Source organism: Caenorhabditis elegans, chromosome II (assembly GCF_000002985.6).
Source record: "Caenorhabditis elegans chromosome II".
Classification (NCBI taxonomy): Eukaryota; Metazoa; Nematoda; class Chromadorea; order Rhabditida; family Rhabditidae; genus Caenorhabditis; species Caenorhabditis elegans.
In genome coordinates this window covers 6,401,567-6,417,635 of record NC_003280.10, presented here as the reverse complement: position 1 = coordinate 6,417,635, position 16,069 = coordinate 6,401,567, and the positions used below count along the sequence as shown (strand labels likewise).

At 35.7% G+C, this 16,069-nt stretch overlaps 4 protein-coding genes and 7 non-coding genes across 13 annotated transcripts; 5 read left to right on the top strand and 6 right to left on the bottom strand.

The window, feature by feature from the left end:
- Window positions 1-567: 567 nt before the first annotated feature.
- Window positions 568-788, bottom strand: K03H9.6. Its single transcript, NR_051214.1, has one exon. It is a non-coding gene; the product is annotated as an Unclassified non-coding RNA K03H9.6 (non-coding RNA).
- Window positions 789-1,169: 381 nt separating this feature from the next.
- On the top strand, window positions 1,170-1,301 carry K03H9.12. Its single transcript, NR_051213.1, has one exon. It is a non-coding gene; the product is annotated as an Unclassified non-coding RNA K03H9.12 (non-coding RNA).
- Window positions 1,302-3,049: 1,748 nt separating this feature from the next.
- On the top strand, window positions 3,050-3,212 carry K03H9.14. The gene has a single exon (NR_051212.1). It is a non-coding gene; the product is annotated as an Unclassified non-coding RNA K03H9.14 (non-coding RNA).
- A 217-nt stretch (window positions 3,213-3,429) lies between these two features.
- K03H9.8 lies at window positions 3,430-3,552 on the bottom strand. The gene has a single exon (NR_051211.1). It is a non-coding gene; the product is annotated as an Unclassified non-coding RNA K03H9.8 (non-coding RNA).
- Window positions 3,553-5,617: 2,065 nt separating this feature from the next.
- On the bottom strand, window positions 5,618-5,757 carry K03H9.7. The gene has a single exon (NR_051210.1). It is a non-coding gene; the product is annotated as an Unclassified non-coding RNA K03H9.7 (non-coding RNA).
- Window positions 5,758-6,679: 922 nt separating this feature from the next.
- K03H9.10 lies at window positions 6,680-6,810 on the top strand. The gene has a single exon (NR_051209.1). It is a non-coding gene; the product is annotated as an Unclassified non-coding RNA K03H9.10 (non-coding RNA).
- A 544-nt stretch (window positions 6,811-7,354) lies between these two features.
- Window positions 7,355-10,101, top strand: T25D10.4 (uncharacterized protein). The gene is made up of 5 exons (NM_062891.6): window positions 7,355-7,553; window positions 9,111-9,251; window positions 9,300-9,559; window positions 9,649-9,714; window positions 9,762-10,101. The coding sequence occupies exons 1-5, from the start codon at window positions 7,362-7,364 to the stop codon at window positions 9,841-9,843; spliced, it is 741 nt and encodes a 246-aa protein (NP_495292.1). The 5' UTR covers window positions 7,355-7,361; the 3' UTR covers window positions 9,844-10,101.
- T25D10.6 lies at window positions 8,558-8,775 on the bottom strand. Its single transcript, NR_051208.1, has one exon. It is a non-coding gene; the product is annotated as an Unclassified non-coding RNA T25D10.6 (non-coding RNA).
- Window positions 10,102-10,256: 155 nt separating the features above from the next.
- On the top strand, window positions 10,257-12,248 carry spp-11 (the record flags this gene model as incomplete). 3 transcript variants are annotated; one of them, NM_001365320.2, is made up of 9 exons in its annotated part: window positions 10,257-10,374; window positions 10,485-10,586; window positions 10,692-10,742; window positions 10,795-10,848; window positions 10,895-10,936; window positions 11,351-11,440; window positions 11,489-11,539; window positions 11,883-11,987; window positions 12,032-12,247. In NM_001365320.2, the coding sequence occupies 9 exons, from the start codon at window positions 10,294-10,296 to the stop codon at window positions 12,194-12,196; spliced, it is 741 nt and encodes a 246-aa protein (NP_001352251.1). The 3 variants fall into 3 exon arrangements, with proteins under 3 accessions (NP_001352251.1, NP_001355419.1, NP_001355420.1); NM_001368591.4 differs by having other exon boundaries at window positions 10,273-10,374; window positions 10,895-11,440; window positions 12,032-12,248; NM_001368592.3 differs by lacking the exons at window positions 11,883-11,987; window positions 12,032-12,247 and having other exon boundaries at window positions 10,294-10,374; window positions 11,489-11,593.
- Window positions 12,249-12,595: 347 nt separating this feature from the next.
- On the bottom strand, window positions 12,596-14,235 carry T25D10.1 (uncharacterized protein). Its single transcript, NM_062889.7, has 7 exons — window positions 13,777-14,235; window positions 13,565-13,731; window positions 13,394-13,493; window positions 13,218-13,347; window positions 13,096-13,169; window positions 12,945-13,051; window positions 12,596-12,894 (listed from the first exon to the last, which is right to left on the bottom strand). The coding sequence occupies exons 1-7, from the start codon at window positions 13,943-13,945 to the stop codon at window positions 12,658-12,660; spliced, it is 984 nt and encodes a 327-aa protein (NP_495290.2). The 5' UTR covers window positions 13,946-14,235; the 3' UTR covers window positions 12,596-12,657.
- A 295-nt stretch (window positions 14,236-14,530) lies between these two features.
- On the bottom strand, window positions 14,531-15,687 carry btb-2 (BTB domain-containing protein). Its single transcript, NM_182195.5, has 4 exons — window positions 15,537-15,687; window positions 15,147-15,489; window positions 14,947-15,097; window positions 14,531-14,905 (listed from the first exon to the last, which is right to left on the bottom strand). The coding sequence occupies exons 1-4, from the start codon at window positions 15,629-15,631 to the stop codon at window positions 14,628-14,630; spliced, it is 867 nt and encodes a 288-aa protein (NP_871995.1). The 5' UTR covers window positions 15,632-15,687; the 3' UTR covers window positions 14,531-14,627.
- Between the last annotated feature and the right edge of the window lie 382 nt (window positions 15,688-16,069).

Below are 16,069 nucleotides of genomic sequence, written 5' to 3'. Positions count from 1 at the left end.
GGTTTTTTTGGGGTTTCTAAATCTAGTAGAAAAAACAGCTATGTAATCTATAATTGACAGATAAATACGTTTGTAATTATTATATTTCATCTTGTTTCATCTCATGAATATGATTCCATATTTGCGAGAAATTTTTCCGATAGCTCATTAGGAACAGCTGCACATTACTGGTATGCCACGTGTCAATATCACAGTTGCTCCCCAGCTTTCCAAGAAACATCATAAACCACGAAACCGGTGTCAGTCCCATACATGACTCATTTGGTTCATTTATTCCATGTTTCTCCCTATTCAACATTCTTTCATTGTGATGACACGTCATCAGTCGGCATTTGGACGTGGTTCTCCATCCAAATCACAATAATATTAATATGCGAGTCAATAAGCGGCGTCAAATTCAAAAGTTGCTTTTCTCGGCGGCTCTGCATTTTTCATGCTCTTTATTTGCGCAGCAGCTCCACCTGGTCATCATCTAAAAGCTCCATGAGCACGGAAAACGAGTGATTTTATAGACGCAGAGAAGCTCGCAGCTTCTGTACGTGTTTGCGCACCGTTCAGGAGACGCTCTCTCTCCCTCACCGCTTTTGGTCATTCACCAGAAGCTCGCGACGATCCATTGTTCTTTTTGTGACATTATGTGTGTTTCTTTCGAATATTTGACCGGAGACAGCACATACTTTCTCTACATTGACCCGCCTGCTCCAAGATTTTCAAAACTATTTTATTTTCTTTCCCACCAAGTTTTGAATTTCCAATCAAATATGTTTGTGTTTTGCTCAAGAAAGGCGTGAGAAATGCAACATTTTGCTCTTCTTTCTTTGTAGTTCACAGAAATTCAAAATTCAATAAAGTTTCGAAAAGGCTACTTTGAAAAATAGTGAACTATTTTTAAACCTATATTACCAACATCTTAAAGTAAGGAAAAGATAAGACTCTTGAATACTAATTTGTATTCATTGGACCTTCTGATGATTCCAAAGAAGGGGTTTTGTTTCAACCGGAAAGCTCATTGCAAGAGAATCTCTTCCGACTTCTTTTTAATTTGATTTATATTCCCTCGAACCAGAATAAAATCAGTCAGTTTTCAATAATTTTCCCCTTCAAACACCAAAATTTCCCACCAAAATCCTTAATGTCGTGTTTAATTTGTTTTCCGAGAAACTTTGTATAATAAGCACACGCGATTAGTCTGAATAGCAGTTGGTTCTTTGAATCTTCTTTCCGATTGTCTTCACTTGCTCTTCTTCTCAAAAAAAAAACCGGCGTTTGTATATTTGCTCTAAGACGGTGGCCTCTGCCTCCCACTGTCTCTTTTCGAATCATTTTCCGTCCGGAAGTCCTTCATTTGACACTCGCCCTCTCATTCTCTTGTTTGATATTATCACTTTATCACCTCTTCCCTGTATATCGCTTTCCCGCATTATACGAGCATCTTTCACGCGGGCTTCACTTCTTTATATAGGATAAAAGTATGTATTTCCAACTTGAAACTCTTCTACCTTCTAACAAAGATTATGCCATGGCAACCGAATGTAAAATAGGGAAACCGATGAAATCTGTCGGATTACGAATGAGACGAGAAGAAGTGAAATTGAGCAAACGAGAAGGCTCAGGCTCATTTCACAGCTGTACGTTTCCATATGTACCTTCCTATTCATTCAATTTTATTGTGAAGCATGCGTGCTCCGAAATTGAATACTAGTTTTGATCAATGGGACTTTTTAGTAAAAATGAGAATCATTGAGAAATGTTAGATAAATTTTGCCAGAAATTTTTAAATTGTAATACACCTAAAATGTTGCCTCCGAGAATAAGTATTCGTGGATTATGATAAATTGAATTCCAGACTTTTTTCTAGTTCCAAGTGCCTTTCCATAGCTAGATTGTTTCATTTAAAAACACACTCTAGATGGTTTTTGGGTTTTTTTAAATAATAAACTTGTGAAAAAATGTCTTGAAAAAATTGTGCTCAAATCAATTTTGTTCTAGTTCAAGGTTATACGCTGCTGCTAAATCTGTAGCGATCTTGTTTGAAGAAACCTTGTTCAAACTACATAGGTTTCATTTGGAAGTCTAAAGCTGAAATACTTTTCTTGTTAACATGAAAGCAACCAGTATCTTATTAGTTTTATCTTGATTATTGATCAGTGTAAATCTTGTCTTTTCTATTGAACTTATCTTTTTTAATTTTATCTCAAACATTTGTTCCTTATTGCCACCTCTGACAACTTCCACCGTTTGCCAACAAATACATGTCAAGTGTCACCTCCCAATCACACCCTTGAAGAGATCAAGCTGTTTTGTTTGTATGTTCCCACTTATTCTAGACTCCTTATCCCCTCTATTTCTTGGCTCTATTTGTATTTCTTCTAACATGATATTCGATTGACACTGATCCGTGAGAAGTCATGCCGAGAATGGATTGAACGGGCGGGGGACGGGACACTTATTTGCATCTTCAAGTACACTAAAAGAGCATTGTGGCAGAGGGCAAAACAACACATGAAAACATTGTGGAATAGGCAGATGTTCAAGGTTAAATGTTTCTGTCAATTCTCTATGTAGGTGACAGATATGTGCAAATTTCGATGGATAATGCAAATTATTTCGGATTTAGAATGATTGATTACTTGTTGGTTGCATCCATAGTTTTAGTTTTCGATATTATCCTCAGTTGCAGACTTTTGTGAGAACTTTTAGTTTAGGTTTTAAGTTCTTTGAGAAATCTGAATATGTTTCAATTTAATTTATGCATTTTACAGTTAAAATTTTGCACTAGGCTATCTTAAATCAATAATTATCTCATTTCTGGATTTAACTTTTTCACTCCTTTGTCTTTCCCGCACTCACCAAAATTAGCACCTCGTCGATCTTTTTTCTTTCGAACTTAATACCGCACTGCGGCTCACACGTCTTAAATAATTAATCTGAAATAATTGGAATAATATAAACACATTCGTACAAAGATTCCAGCCTATTCATCAATGCGATTATAATCATTTGTTTAATGTGATAACAGCCTGTATGTGTTATGAAATGGTCAGTTGACTTTGAAATTGTCCAAAAACAACAGGAGAAGTAAGTGCATGTGTTTAAGTGTTTAAGTCACCGAACTTTCAGCTATGGTAGGCACAGAAGCACGTCCTCCTGCATACGTGTTCGCCTTATTACTGCCTGATCAAGTACATACCGCCTATTTTCTAATTTTTCATTTCATTTAGGTTTTTCAAAGTTTAATAGGATAGGCACTCATGGCATCCAGATTCCTACCTGACTTTGGATAACAATCCTCTGAGAACAATAAAAACGATTTACGTAACGTTTCGAATTCAAACTTTTTGATAGAACTTCCTACGAGCAATGCCATGGTAGATGTCGCCATTGGTGGGAATTGTATGAAAGTTGCTTCTCTTATTCTTAGTGTCTTTTCATAGACAGTCGCCTATTACAATCTTCCTCTTAACAATATCTTATTTTTTCGTCTTCAAACATTCCATTTGCCTCGTTCCTCCGTTCCAGCTGCCAACTGTCAGTCACATGTTGACCTTATCATTCAGAAGAAAGGCAGTACCAAGAAGGCAAAGAAGAAGATGAAAAATAGGAACATAAAAATGGAAAAATGGTTGAATCGTGTTGAGTTCTTTGATAACAACTGACATTTACAAAAATTTTCGATATAAAATTGACAAAAAAGGCCTCGCCCAATTCACCCTTTCCAACTCTTCTATTTTTGTACGAAATTGTAAAAAAGAGACAGACAATACAAAGGAATGTGCTCACTTTTGATAAGATTATGAAAAAAGAGATAAGATTGCACAAGAGAGGTTCCAAGTACTCAAACATCATCACTTGTTCACTAATTTTCTTCAATTTGTGATTGAATTTGTATCGACTCTGGCTCGTATATTTTAAAGAGATATCATAGATATATTTTTTCAAGTTTAATGATTTAAAAAGAAAGATGTAATATTTAATTTACATATTTCTGGTATCGGAATATTTTCCATTAGAAATCGAAGCAGACAGGCCCGTCTTCAGACGTGTATCTTCTGAACGTTTGCTCAAACTCTAATTTAAGGCGTTTGTATACGTGGCATACCTAGGTCGCCTTGCTGGCAGGTAGGTACGCAGTCGATCATAAATGTATTTTTTCCAGTCTGCTCCAATTTCCCATATTCCAAAATTTACCATTTTCACAGTTATTAACTTTCGTTTCTACCTTGCCGCTCATCCCCACAGTTCACACTTATTTCCAGACGATTCTCGTCTTTAATCTCCCCGAAAGTGTGAACATCCGCAATGTGCTCACTGCCATGTGCTCATGCTCCGCCTTTCCTAATTCCCCGCCCATTCGCTTTACTATCTGATGCATATCAGACGGAACAGCAAGATGAACCGCCCCATCCGTGTCGCTCGTCACACATATCTCACTCTTCGATCTTTTTCCACTTCTTTTCTTAATATTTGGCTTTCATCATTCTTTTCCTTCTTCTTCTTCTACCGTTAGTTCCTTCTCTCTTTCAGACTTTTGTCTACATTCTTTCGAACATTCATTCAGATGGACATACAAAATAATAGACAAAAAGAGAAAATGAGAGGAAAAAACTTATCCTTTTTTCTTAGTTTTATTATTCCCCTCTTATCCTCCTATTTTCCCTCTTCACACCATTATCATTATTGGTGGTGACTTTAAGATTTTATGAAATGGTGAACTGGTGCCTAAATGTCTAAACCTGAAGTCTTTATTGACCACTAGAGACAGCCAGGTGTTGTTACTGGGTCACTAGGTTTTCATTCACTAATTACTGAAATTGTTCACTAAAAAACTCAGTATGAAAAGACACAGAAAAAACAAGCAATTTTCTTACCATCCTCTAAATTATAAATTCAATCGACCGTAGACTAAAAAGGAGGCACGTTATATTCAATTTTACACTACAGCCAAAGTTTTCTGAAGTGCTTTGATTGGAGTAACAAAAGTGTAAAAATTGATCAATGAATTATGAAAACTAGCGGGGAATCTAGAAAGCTAATAGTAGAAGAACAACTGAAACAATTTTATTCAAATCAGAAAATTCCTCTTGAATGATATTAGTACGAGAAGTACATTTAGTTGGACCGAAAATCCCTAGTCTATTGGCAAATCACCATATTCAGATCTGACGTTCTCGTAGAATGTTAAAACTACACACGGCAATAAGCTTGTAGATTTTAAGCCTAAACTCTCGTGTTCTTATTTCCGAACGTAAAATGCAGATTCCCTCTATGAAATTTCTTCCTTTTCTCTCCGGCTTTTTTTCACAATTTTGTCTGCATATCAATTAAATTATTATTTCAATTTGGTGCATTCAATCATCCGTTGTCACATCGATCTAATCTAATAGAAACGGCGCATAAAACGACTAATTAGGTGCAAACAGGCATGCGGCTCTCCCTTTTTAACGTTCACTAATCTCACAATACCATCTTCATGTGTCATTTTCCTTCTTTTTTTCTAATTACCATCATGCATTCTCGCACATGTAAGTGCGGTAAATCAAGTCGTATTCGTTACCTAACTAACCCACTTTTTCTGGTGTCAGAATCCAAGTACTTCACCTTCTCTCTTCTGTCGCCCGGATCGGTTCGAGGGCATAATTGCTAATTGTCCCCCTTGGTTTTGGCCCCCTCGTGCCCGGATAATAACCGTCCTGCCCGTTTTCCCGGGGGCGACGACTGAAGGCTGGTCATTCGATCGTGTTTACTCGACGACTAGCCCCGTCAGTGCTGCCGCTGTTGCTGGCCAGCAGCAGCCTATTCAGCCAGTAACCCGCAAGACAGTCACCTCATTTTCATCATTATCCCTCATCATCCTCTCCATCTTCCGGCCTTCTGTCATTTTGACAGATGTTGCACTGTTCATCTTTATTGTTTTTTATCCTCACATGTGTCACACCCAACACATTTTCTGATTCTGGGTGGTTAGCTTCTCCCTCAATTAGTCAACTTGATTGGTTTGGGGGCTAAGTTTATCACTTCTATTTATCAAGTCGCTTTTGATTTGCCCATCATTAATTATTAGCGATATATTCTCATTGACAATATTCATTTTGTCAGTTAATGGTAGATATGATGTGGTTTCAGTTTTATTTTTCTGATGTTACCGTATGCTTCAGTTTTGCAGTTTTTAGTTTTGCACCATTTCCCTTTCTATCTGCAATGTCGTTGGGTTGGTTCATCAAAACTTTTTAAACTGTAGAAACACATGCCAATATATTTTTTAACATTTTAATAATTATTTTTTAATAAAGCTGAAAACAGTCGAGCTGTCAAAGTAGAACATTAGGATCATACTAATCACAATAAAACTAAGTTTCTCTTTAATGTATCTAGATTTTGTATTCCTTCTAGATCTAGGATTTATTCGATGAGAAAAGTCAGTTTAATTGTTTTCTCGTTTCAGTTAGATCTCATCTCTTCAAATATCGTGAGGCCACCCACAGTTCCTACAGCGCATTTCTACATTTAGTTGAATTTGATTAAAATATTCGATATAATATTTGCAATTTAGATAAACATATATACTTCGTCTTACTTTTTTATCGTTTTCTCTTGTCAAATCTAAACACTTTTTCTCGAATTATCGTCCGACAAACAAACAAGCCAAAAAGAAGGGGCACCCCTCTCTTTTCTGTTTCGATTCCAGTTTCGTTCATCATCATCATCAGCTAATCACTAGATAAAATATAATGATAAATGAAGAGACGCAGGTGCACGTCAGCTAATCACATCCTTTTCTCCTTTTCTGATGCTTTTGCCATTTCGAATAGTGTGTGGAGGTTGTAAAACAAAACACAGTAAAACAGAAATGTGGAGAGATTGATTGTTACATCCGTTTCTTCATATTTCTTTTTGGCTTGTGGCTGTGTATGTTTGTATACTCAATACTCATAGTGTCGCTGGGGGGCAAATCGAAAAGACATGCTGTAAAATAATCTCCTATTATCTCAACTACTTCACTTTCCTCGCCCTCTACTGTCTTTCTGTCACTTTCGTTGTGTAATGTAACCACTAAACCGCATTCCATCTCAATGTACTTGTTCTCTTTTGCTTTTCCTTCCTGGATATTTTATCACCTCTCTGATTACTGTAGATCACATGCTTGTAGCTTGATGTCAAATTTTTTGGAAAAATTAATGAGGATCTTATGTTAGAGTCGTATTTTTAAGAACGAGATGGTTTGGATTTTTTCAAAGAAACCAACCTAAGTGAATTTATTTTCCAACTTCCTTGTTTTTTTAATTTTGAATTTTCTCTGTTATTTTCTTTAGATTTACTTATTCTCCCAGACGAAACGCATTTAATTTGATTTCAGAACCAAAATGGAAGACCTTGACGCATACCGTGCCGCCTGCGCAAACCGTATCCGTCGCCTCGAACGATACAAGAAGGCTCGAAGCTTTTGCAGTCTGGAAACCGATGAGCCAACGTCGTCCTCTCCGTCTTTGAGCTCCAATTCCGATGTTTCGCAAGAAAATGGATCTTCCACTTTCGACATGATCCGCGAGAAGATGGTAAGTTCACAGAACACATTTCAATAAGTGGGTGGTGTGGAGGATCATTTAAATATATTGGTGTGAATGAGAGAATTGTTTTGATTCGTAGTGCAAACAAACATGATCCGTTCTCGTTCCTTGCAATGTTGGCTCCAACCAAATTACGCGGTCTTTATCCGCGACTGCATGTTCTTCTCACACTCCTTCATTTTAGACAAACATACGGTGTGAATAGAGAGGAAAAGAGGGAAATTGAGAAGACGCTTGTGTGGCACTATGAGAAGATGAAGTAAACATGAAATACAAATGTACAAGCGTCGGCGGCGGGGATCAAGGAAGCATGTACTGGGTATTAAGACATTTCAAAATTACTCTGACCTACTTTTAAACTATGGTTTCTTGAAACTTTGAATCTTTGAAGTTTTTAAAATACGAAAGTTAACTACCACATTAGTAATTTTTCTTAAAATTTTTGAAACTACCAATACATAGACAAAGATCTTCCACCGAAGACAGCAAATTCTTCAAATTCTTCAATTTCAATTATTGCCTAATTTGCAAATACTTTCCGCTATTCAAATTAACGCTGAAGGCAACACTCCGTTATGAATATTTCCGATTCAAAATTACGCCATCTCTTTTGCATTAAAAACACGAGGGTTTTCCTCTTATAATCCGGTTTTGCAAAAGCCTTGGCATTCCATGTCTCTCTTGGATTCCTGTTGTTCGAATGCTTTGCCTCTTTGGCTTCCACCACTATGGGTAATTAGACGAGCGGCAAAAAAGATCCGTCGGCGAGATAAATGACGCAACCAGGTTCTCCTGCTTCTGTTGGTGGGGGCAATAATCGTGAAGGGACAATAGCCATCTTATGGGACACTTTCCCGCTTTCGGGAATGAAAATGTGAAATTGTTTGAAGGATTGGCAGCTGTGAAACGAGAGCCGCCAAGGTCAGTTAGTAGAGCAGATGGGGGCAAAAACCGTTGCCGCATAAATCATTGGGTTGATTGGAATTGCAAAAGTTATAACCATCTTGGTCCCATCTCGAAGCCAATGACCCGTTGGATGCTTGGGAAAAGAAGTTCACCTCAGTTCACTCTCAAGGTTAATTGTCTAACATTTTTGAGTAAACAGCCAATGACACCAAAACACTCGAAAAAGAAGTTTCGGCGGTCCCCATAGTCTATAGATCCGCTCTTCAGTGACCGGGTAAATATGCGGGAGACTTAGTGAGTATTGAGTGTCAGGGTTCGTCCAAATCGCAAAGATTACCTAGGGAAAATTTATATCTACTCGAGTTTTGATGATATAGGGGAAAGTTTGACGTGCGCTAGAACTGACTAATTTCTAAATTGAATACACCGTTCCCCAGTATTTTGCTGTGACCATCACGCCCTGCCAGAACAGAAGAGCAGCTTCACGTAATGCACTTTCATGCTCCGGAAGTCACAAAGGGATTAAGCCTTGGAGTCATAAAGAATTGCATAATATTTGTAGAAGGCGCTACCTCATAGTCTTCCCTTTCGGCTTTTTGCCACTTCATTACATAATATTAACACATACCATATTTGCAGTTCTCTTTGATGGAGAACGACATGACGCTGCTGAAGCAACTCCTTCAACTCGGCGATCAAATCAGCGAGATCAAGAAAGAACGATTGAGAAGGACAATGTCGCAAAACAGTCTGGAATACGATGAAGAAGATGAGAAAGAGGTTAGTTCAGACTACAATTTTAGACCCAACTGATCATTTCATTTTCAGGACAAATTCGATTCTGGATTCTCTGCTTCGATGAGTGCAGTCACCAACTTGTACGTGGATGACGAACGCCCACAATTCTTTTCCCGTCAAAATTCGGTTCTTCGTATTCCGATTCCCCCGAGAAGCAGCAATCGATTTGGACCGAGAAGGGTTATCAGAAGACCTTCGGATATTTTGCCACGACAACAGACGAATAATATCAGGACTCTTCATGTCAACAGTGATGACTCAGATTCTAGCTCTTCAGGAAGCAAGACTCAGTAAGTTCTATACTGTGTTATTATTAGGAAAACAGTCTCCTCAATGTTTTCTGAAGTTTTATACTGTATATTCAATGTTTGACTTTCAGCTCGCCAAGCAGTTCCGTATACAATGCTTCTACACTAATTCTTCCATCAAAAACTACAAAGAATCGGTAAGCTTTTACTTTTTTAAACAAGTCTTTAATTCGCCAATTTCCAGCTCCTCGAATTCTTCAATCGATTCCGGGATTCGTGACGAACAACTTACACCTTCTCCCACATTTGAGAGTGTTGTCATCTGAAATTCCCGTCGCAATCTTCTAAATTAATTTCCAGGTGTTCTTTTTATCTAGTCGCTTGTCTCCCTATACCTCATCATTTTCACAGGTTTCTCATCCAAATAGTCATATAGTTTTATCAAGTTTTCCTTTTTTCTGATTTTTTGAAAATGTGCCGGTCTTTGATTCGTTCCACTCTCCTTCAATTTCTTCCTCATTCTTCCACCCGTTTTCAATGTTTAATAGTATTTAAAAGTTTTCAATAAAACAGTATGTTAATAACACCTTGTTTTTCTGTGACGACATATTGATAAGGTTACCAAATACGTAAAAAACAGAGCATTATCGTAATAGAGGCGTGTACAAGTGAGAGCAAAGAATGTCACAGGTATAATTCAAAAACAATACTTAAAGACAATCTAACATAGAGAATAGTTGTAGACTAAAATTTTAAACGCGAAAATCATAAGAACTATGTCTGTCTTTCGATTTTTGTTATTTTTATCGCTTCTTGTTGGCTCAAATGCTTTTGTAAAGCCGCAATACAATGTCACTGTAAGTCTAAAGGTTTAGCACTGAATTTTAAGAATTAGATGTATTTGACATCTTATTTGTACAAAAACAATAAACTAAAAAGAAACTTCATATCCTATAATATATTTAAGGGACAAATTGATTCTGCTCTCCAAAGATTTTTTGGAATAACACTTCCTTCACTAAAAATACCGGATCTCCTGAATCCCGATAAAAAAAGAAATCCTCCATCGGTAGGTCAACTGAAAAAAACTTCTTTCCCTCTTTGTAATGTCAATCTTCCCCCGATTTTCTTCACAATTTCCCTTTTCCGGGTGCTTTTTCTAAATATTTCTTAGATTCAAAATCGGATTCCACAAGGCAATTTGATTAATATCGGTCTTCCTACGGTTAGTAAAAACTTGAAAATTGATGAAACAATAGCACAGTTTTTTTTTTCAGATTAAATTACCGAACTTAATTCCTACTGCACTTCCAGTTATTAAACTTCCGACAGTATGTGCATGAGCTCAAATTATACACATTTTATTTTATTTTTCAGATAAAAATCCCGAATATTCTTCCAACTCTTCCAACAATCAAGGTTCCCACCATAAAAATCCCTGACATTATTCCTATCACCTTACCAACAATTAAAATTCCAGAAGTAGTTCCAACAAATCTACCCACTGTAGAAATTCCTCATTTCATACCAAAAACATTGCCCACGGTTAAGATTCCCAACATAATTCCAACAAATTTTCCAACCATTGAAACACCGGATATAATACCAAAAATACTTCCAACTATCAAAATTCCTGAAATTATTCCTTTAACTTTACCTACTGTCAAAATACCAGATATAATTCCTATTACCTTACCAACAATTAAAATTCCAGAAATAGTCCCAACTAAACTACCCACTGTAGAAGTACCCGATACTATACCAAAAACTCTTCCAACTACTAAGATCCCCGATATTGTTCCAATTACCTCGCCAACAGTAAAAATTCCTCAGATAATCCCTACTATCAAAATTCCGGATATTATTCCTAAAAATCTGTCAACTTTGGGGCCAATTAAACTTCCAACCATTAAGCTTCCAACGGTTAGTTTTTATTTATTAAGCGAAGTTTACAAACCAAATAAGTTTTAGCTTCCACACATTCTACCAACAAAGTCCCCAAAACCAACTCCGTCTCATAAGGTGACATGTCATGTTCATGCAACGCCATCTTTCCTCATGTTGCTTTACTTTTAAAACTGTTTGTATGGCACAGAAGAATAGAGTCCCCGGACATTATAGGGTATTACTCTGAAAACTCCATACATTTTTCCGTATCCACATCGAGTGAGTTATTTGATAAAAGGGCGACAAATAAATTGATTGATTACTTAGTACATACATTTTAAATTAAACAACGATTGTAGGAGATTTCAGAAAATAAAACAATTGTGAAGGTGAGTGTTTTTTAGATTTAGCCATTTTACCTTTGAACCCATGCTCATTAATTTTTGGTTTCCTCAATTAGCATATTTTGCATTTTCAGGGAAATATGGTTTGCGATATTTGCGAGAAAGTGATCGGTGTTCTTACCACAAGACTTCTTGAAATTATACAAAAGTTTAGAGTGGAAGCTGATAAATTCCTTACGGTATTTTCAATCAAACACTAATGTAATCACTATTATATTTACAGAAACTCTGCACGTCTTTAACAAGCAATCCGAAAACTCTCACAGTTGGGACCATGTGTGTTATGTTCAAAGGAAATATTATGGACACAATTTTCAAGGGATTCGATGGACTTAAGAAGAATCTTGAACCAGTTTCATTTTGTAAGCACGTACCTTTCTGTAAATAATTGTTTTCTGTCAATTATCAACTTGTTTCTCATAAAATTATTTTAATACAAACATATTAGTAGTATATTTTTATATTTCCAAAAATTGAAGTCTAGTTACCCTGCACGTGTTTTTTGGTTTTCAAGATACATATATCTTTTTCTATAAACTTGCACAATCAATTGATGAAGTTTAAGACACGTTTGTTATCAAGTTTATTATGAACTCAGCTGACTTAAAACATTAAAAACATCCGTGTTTTTGTATACAGGCAAATTAAATTGCCGATTTTTGGTTGTTCTTTTGGCTCTGACGCTGTCTTCTTCTGGGTGGAAATTTAATTTCAATTTTTGGCTCAAAAGCTGTGAGTAAAATGTGATCGACGTTGAACAGTTTTTTTTTCCTGAAAACTGCATATACACAGCCTTAATGAATTATTTATTCAAAACAAAAGTTAGTTATTGTACAAGATAAATCGAGATCATTGAATTTTTCTTGACAATTTCTTCCATTTTGGCGGGAAATAGTCTTCTTGGTTCGCCGTTCTATTTTTCGGGAACATGTCTGGATCAAAATAGAACACGTGGCTATTGTCATCTTTTGCCAAATATCCCATCCACCATCCATGTGTTGAATATGGAACTGTCAAGAATACAACATCACAATAGATTCTTGAAAAAATAATTTGCATTTCTGGTGAAGAACTGATCAATGAAAACTGAAAAATGATAACAAATTATTAAGAAAGTTTGTACTTACTAAACTCACTTTTTCAGTTTTGTATTTTCTGATTCTCGAGTTCGTAAAAATGAAACGAGTAAATTCCGGAAACGGGCTAGCAATTATCAACATAACATCCTCATATTCATTGGTATCTGAAAACGAACGGCTAAAAATGGTCAAGTTTCAATTAATTTACAATGATTCAGAATTTGTGCAATTGCTTTAACACTGCAGTTCTTATTGCTTTCTAATGTTGCATGCACACAAATTCTGAAATAAATAAATAAAAATAAATTTTAAAATGATCAAAATGCTTACTTGAAGTTGTTCCGTTGAGATTTTGTAATCAAATTTTGTGCTTCTAGAACACTTTCGGCGTCTTCCAATACCCACAAGCGAATGTCAGAACGCAAATTATCAAAATATTTAAAACTTTTGAATCCGTTCCCTGAATAAAAAACAATAGACTTCCAAACTATATTGATCACTCAAACCTTTGACCATCAGACTTGAAGATGTGTCCTCTGAGAACTTTGTAAGAGGATCTTCGTACGAACTATTCTCGATTCCAAGTTCTCTATTCACTGCTGTTGGCTAAAAATCAAATTTATCATCATTTGAAATAATACATTTAATTGTGAAAATTTTTATAAAAATGCACTTACTGGTTCAATAGCAATTAAAAATTGTTGCAGAATCGATGGAAATCTTGTAAACATTGCGTTTGAAAGAGTATCGATTAATTTTGAATTATTAGCAGAATTGATAACTGGAATTCGATAAAGAGTTTTTGCAACACCAAGATGAGAAAGTAGAGAGAATAATTGATCGCCTAAATGGAAATTTATTTTAAAGTATGATTTAAAAGATTACTTGCCTATTTCTCCAGTACTATGCTGAAATCGAATGGTCTTCTGTCTTCGAGAATATCTTCCAAATTGTGTCCGCTTATGAGGATATAGTGAAATGATTATAAGAAGAAGCACGATAATTGATATGATGCATATGATTCTTGATGAATTTAAATTACGTCTTCTTAAGAACATAGTTGGTTGGAACTGCAAATGGCTTTCCAAATCCCCGCAAAAAATATCCAAATACGTGAGTAGTACTGATAGTGAGTACCCGTGGAGGGTCTTTGTTTGTTTTCGTTCACTAACTCACTTCAAAAATAATAATGCAAGTTTAATATTTAAAAAAAAGTAAAATTGTTGAATAAAGAATTGACTGTCATGGTGAATAGAATGTCAGTGAACAAGTTCAAAGTGATAAGAGTCTACTTATATTGACACAAAAGATCAATAAAAGGGTGTAGCACTGGAAGAAAAGGTGTTTTAAACAAACATTACATTTATTTATATATAGTTACAGCGTTTTTTATTATCTAAAAAAACTCAATTTCCAGAATATTCGTCCATTTTCAATGTTGGTTCACGTCATAAGCCATACTTTAAGCCAAGCCAATATTTACCAATGTTTAAAAAAAGGTAACAAAAATAGTTATGAGCAGTATTCAGCACTGCCATCTGATTTCGGATATCTTCTGAGTTCTACACGATCTTAAATTTCTGGCTAGATTTTACTAGTTAAATGTAACTTTTTTGAATAAGAGATAATCTGTATAAAAAAACTTTCAAATGCGATGCATTTATTCTTCCATAATTATACCACGAAAATACAATAAATACATAAATTATACAATAAAAAAACTTCAATCTATACCATCCTTTAGATCAATTGCATGAGACGATACAGGAAGAGCACCTTCGTTTCATCTGATAAATTCCAGAACACTGCCGAGTTCTTGAGGTTCTTCATTTTTTGAGTAGTGTCCACTTCACTGATAATCTTTTCGATGATTGTACGCAAATTGAATTTGTCTGCCAAACGCATCAATTGATCCTGCTTCATTTTCGAAAAGTGGCACAAATGAGTCTCGATATGAGCCGTTACACGTGGCACCTGAAATTGATCGGCCAGCTCCAACATCTTTTCCAAATTATCATCTGAAATAATGAATTCATATTAGTTTGAAGGATTGGATCACCTTTCAATAAAGCTTCATTTCCATACAAAACTGCCAGCATTCTCGAGAAATCTTCATATGAAACTTCATACATTGGGATTTCAGTCAACTTTCCTTCTTTGAAATTCGAGGAGAACAGAGCTCGAAAATATTCAGAATGGAAGCTCAGCAACTGGAAAATTATAAATATAGGACACTGCAACTGCAAAAAAACATCTTACAGCTTTATTGACATGCATCTTTGTACCTCCGATCACTAAAACGGCATCATTCCTTTCAGATGGCTTGAAAAGTTCTTCCAAAGTTAATCCAGAATAATCGGATTCTTTGTAGAAAATTTTGTACTTGAAAGGAATGTTGTACAACCAGTCTTTAGAAGTTTCCAAATTAGATGTGCTGCGTTTTTCATCAACAGAAAAATCAATGCTTGGAACCAACTTGTCGTTGGTTTCCGGGGTGATTGTTCCAAACAAATGCTTGACCCCTTTCTTCTTCAATTCGTCCCATTTTAATTCCCATTCAAATCTATACTTATTCGAAGTAGTTTCTGAGACAAACAATGAGCTGAAAAAGTATTGTATTAGCCGAAGTGGAAAAATCTTGAAACTCACACATTGATTCCTCCACAGTTTGTATCACAGAATTTTCCAAGCACTGATTTAATCGAATATTTGTCGCTGTTGACTTCAACACATTTTATCTTCATTTTTTTTCGAAGTAGTTTCGTTTCGAAGTTTCGAAGTTTTCAAATTCTAACGAAAACAATTAGCACTGATCAAAAACTGAAGAGGAAGAAAAACTCGTGGGACACGTGGAAATAAAGCCAGATGTACGCAGAACGAGTGTCACGCTATTATGGCCTGTAATTAAATTTTTTTTATTAATTTTGAAATGTTTAGTTTACAGTAATAAGTGAAAATTTGTTAATAAGTGTCTCGCATATTCGTGGAAGTTGATCATCAAGCTTTAAAAACTATTAGCGACAAGAATCCGCTTGAAAAATCATATCTCGATGGGACTTCACGGGAACCGCAGAGGTAGAACAACAGATTAACTTTGAATAAATAGAGTATGGATATAATGAACTTGATTTTTCCTTGAATTGAAACTTGTTAGAATATTTTTGCAGGACAATTCCAATACA

Bases quoted from the DNA above. Each gene is read 5' to 3' on its own strand.
- T25D10.4 (NM_062891.6), top strand. From the start codon at position 7,362: ATGGAAGACCTTGACGCATACCGTGCCGCCTGCGCAAACCGTATCCGT. The intron at 9,252-9,299 runs GTTAGTTCAGAC...TTTCATTTTCAG, and splicing joins ATGAAGAAGATGAGAAAGAG to GACAAATTCGATTCTGGATT. The intron at 9,715-9,761 runs GTAAGCTTTTAC...GCCAATTTCCAG, and splicing joins TCAAAAACTACAAAGAATCG to CTCCTCGAATTCTTCAATCG.
- T25D10.1 (NM_062889.7), bottom strand. From the start codon at position 13,945: ATGTTCTTAAGAAGACGTAATTTAAATTCATCAAGAATCATATGCATC. The intron at 13,494-13,564 runs GTAAGTGCATTT...TTTGATTTTTAG, and splicing joins TTTTAATTGCTATTGAACCA to CCAACAGCAGTGAATAGAGA. The intron at 13,348-13,393 runs GTTTGAGTGATC...TTTTTTATTCAG, and splicing joins TTCAAGTCTGATGGTCAAAG to GGAACGGATTCAAAAGTTTT.
- btb-2 (NM_182195.5), bottom strand. From the start codon at position 15,631: ATGAAGATAAAATGTGTTGAAGTCAACAGCGACAAATATTCGATTAAA. The intron at 15,490-15,536 runs GTGAGTTTCAAG...ATACTTTTTCAG, and splicing joins AACTGTGGAGGAATCAATGT to CTCATTGTTTGTCTCAGAAA. The intron at 14,906-14,946 runs GTGATCCAATCC...TCATTATTTCAG, and splicing joins AAATGAAGCTTTATTGAAAG to ATGATAATTTGGAAAAGATG.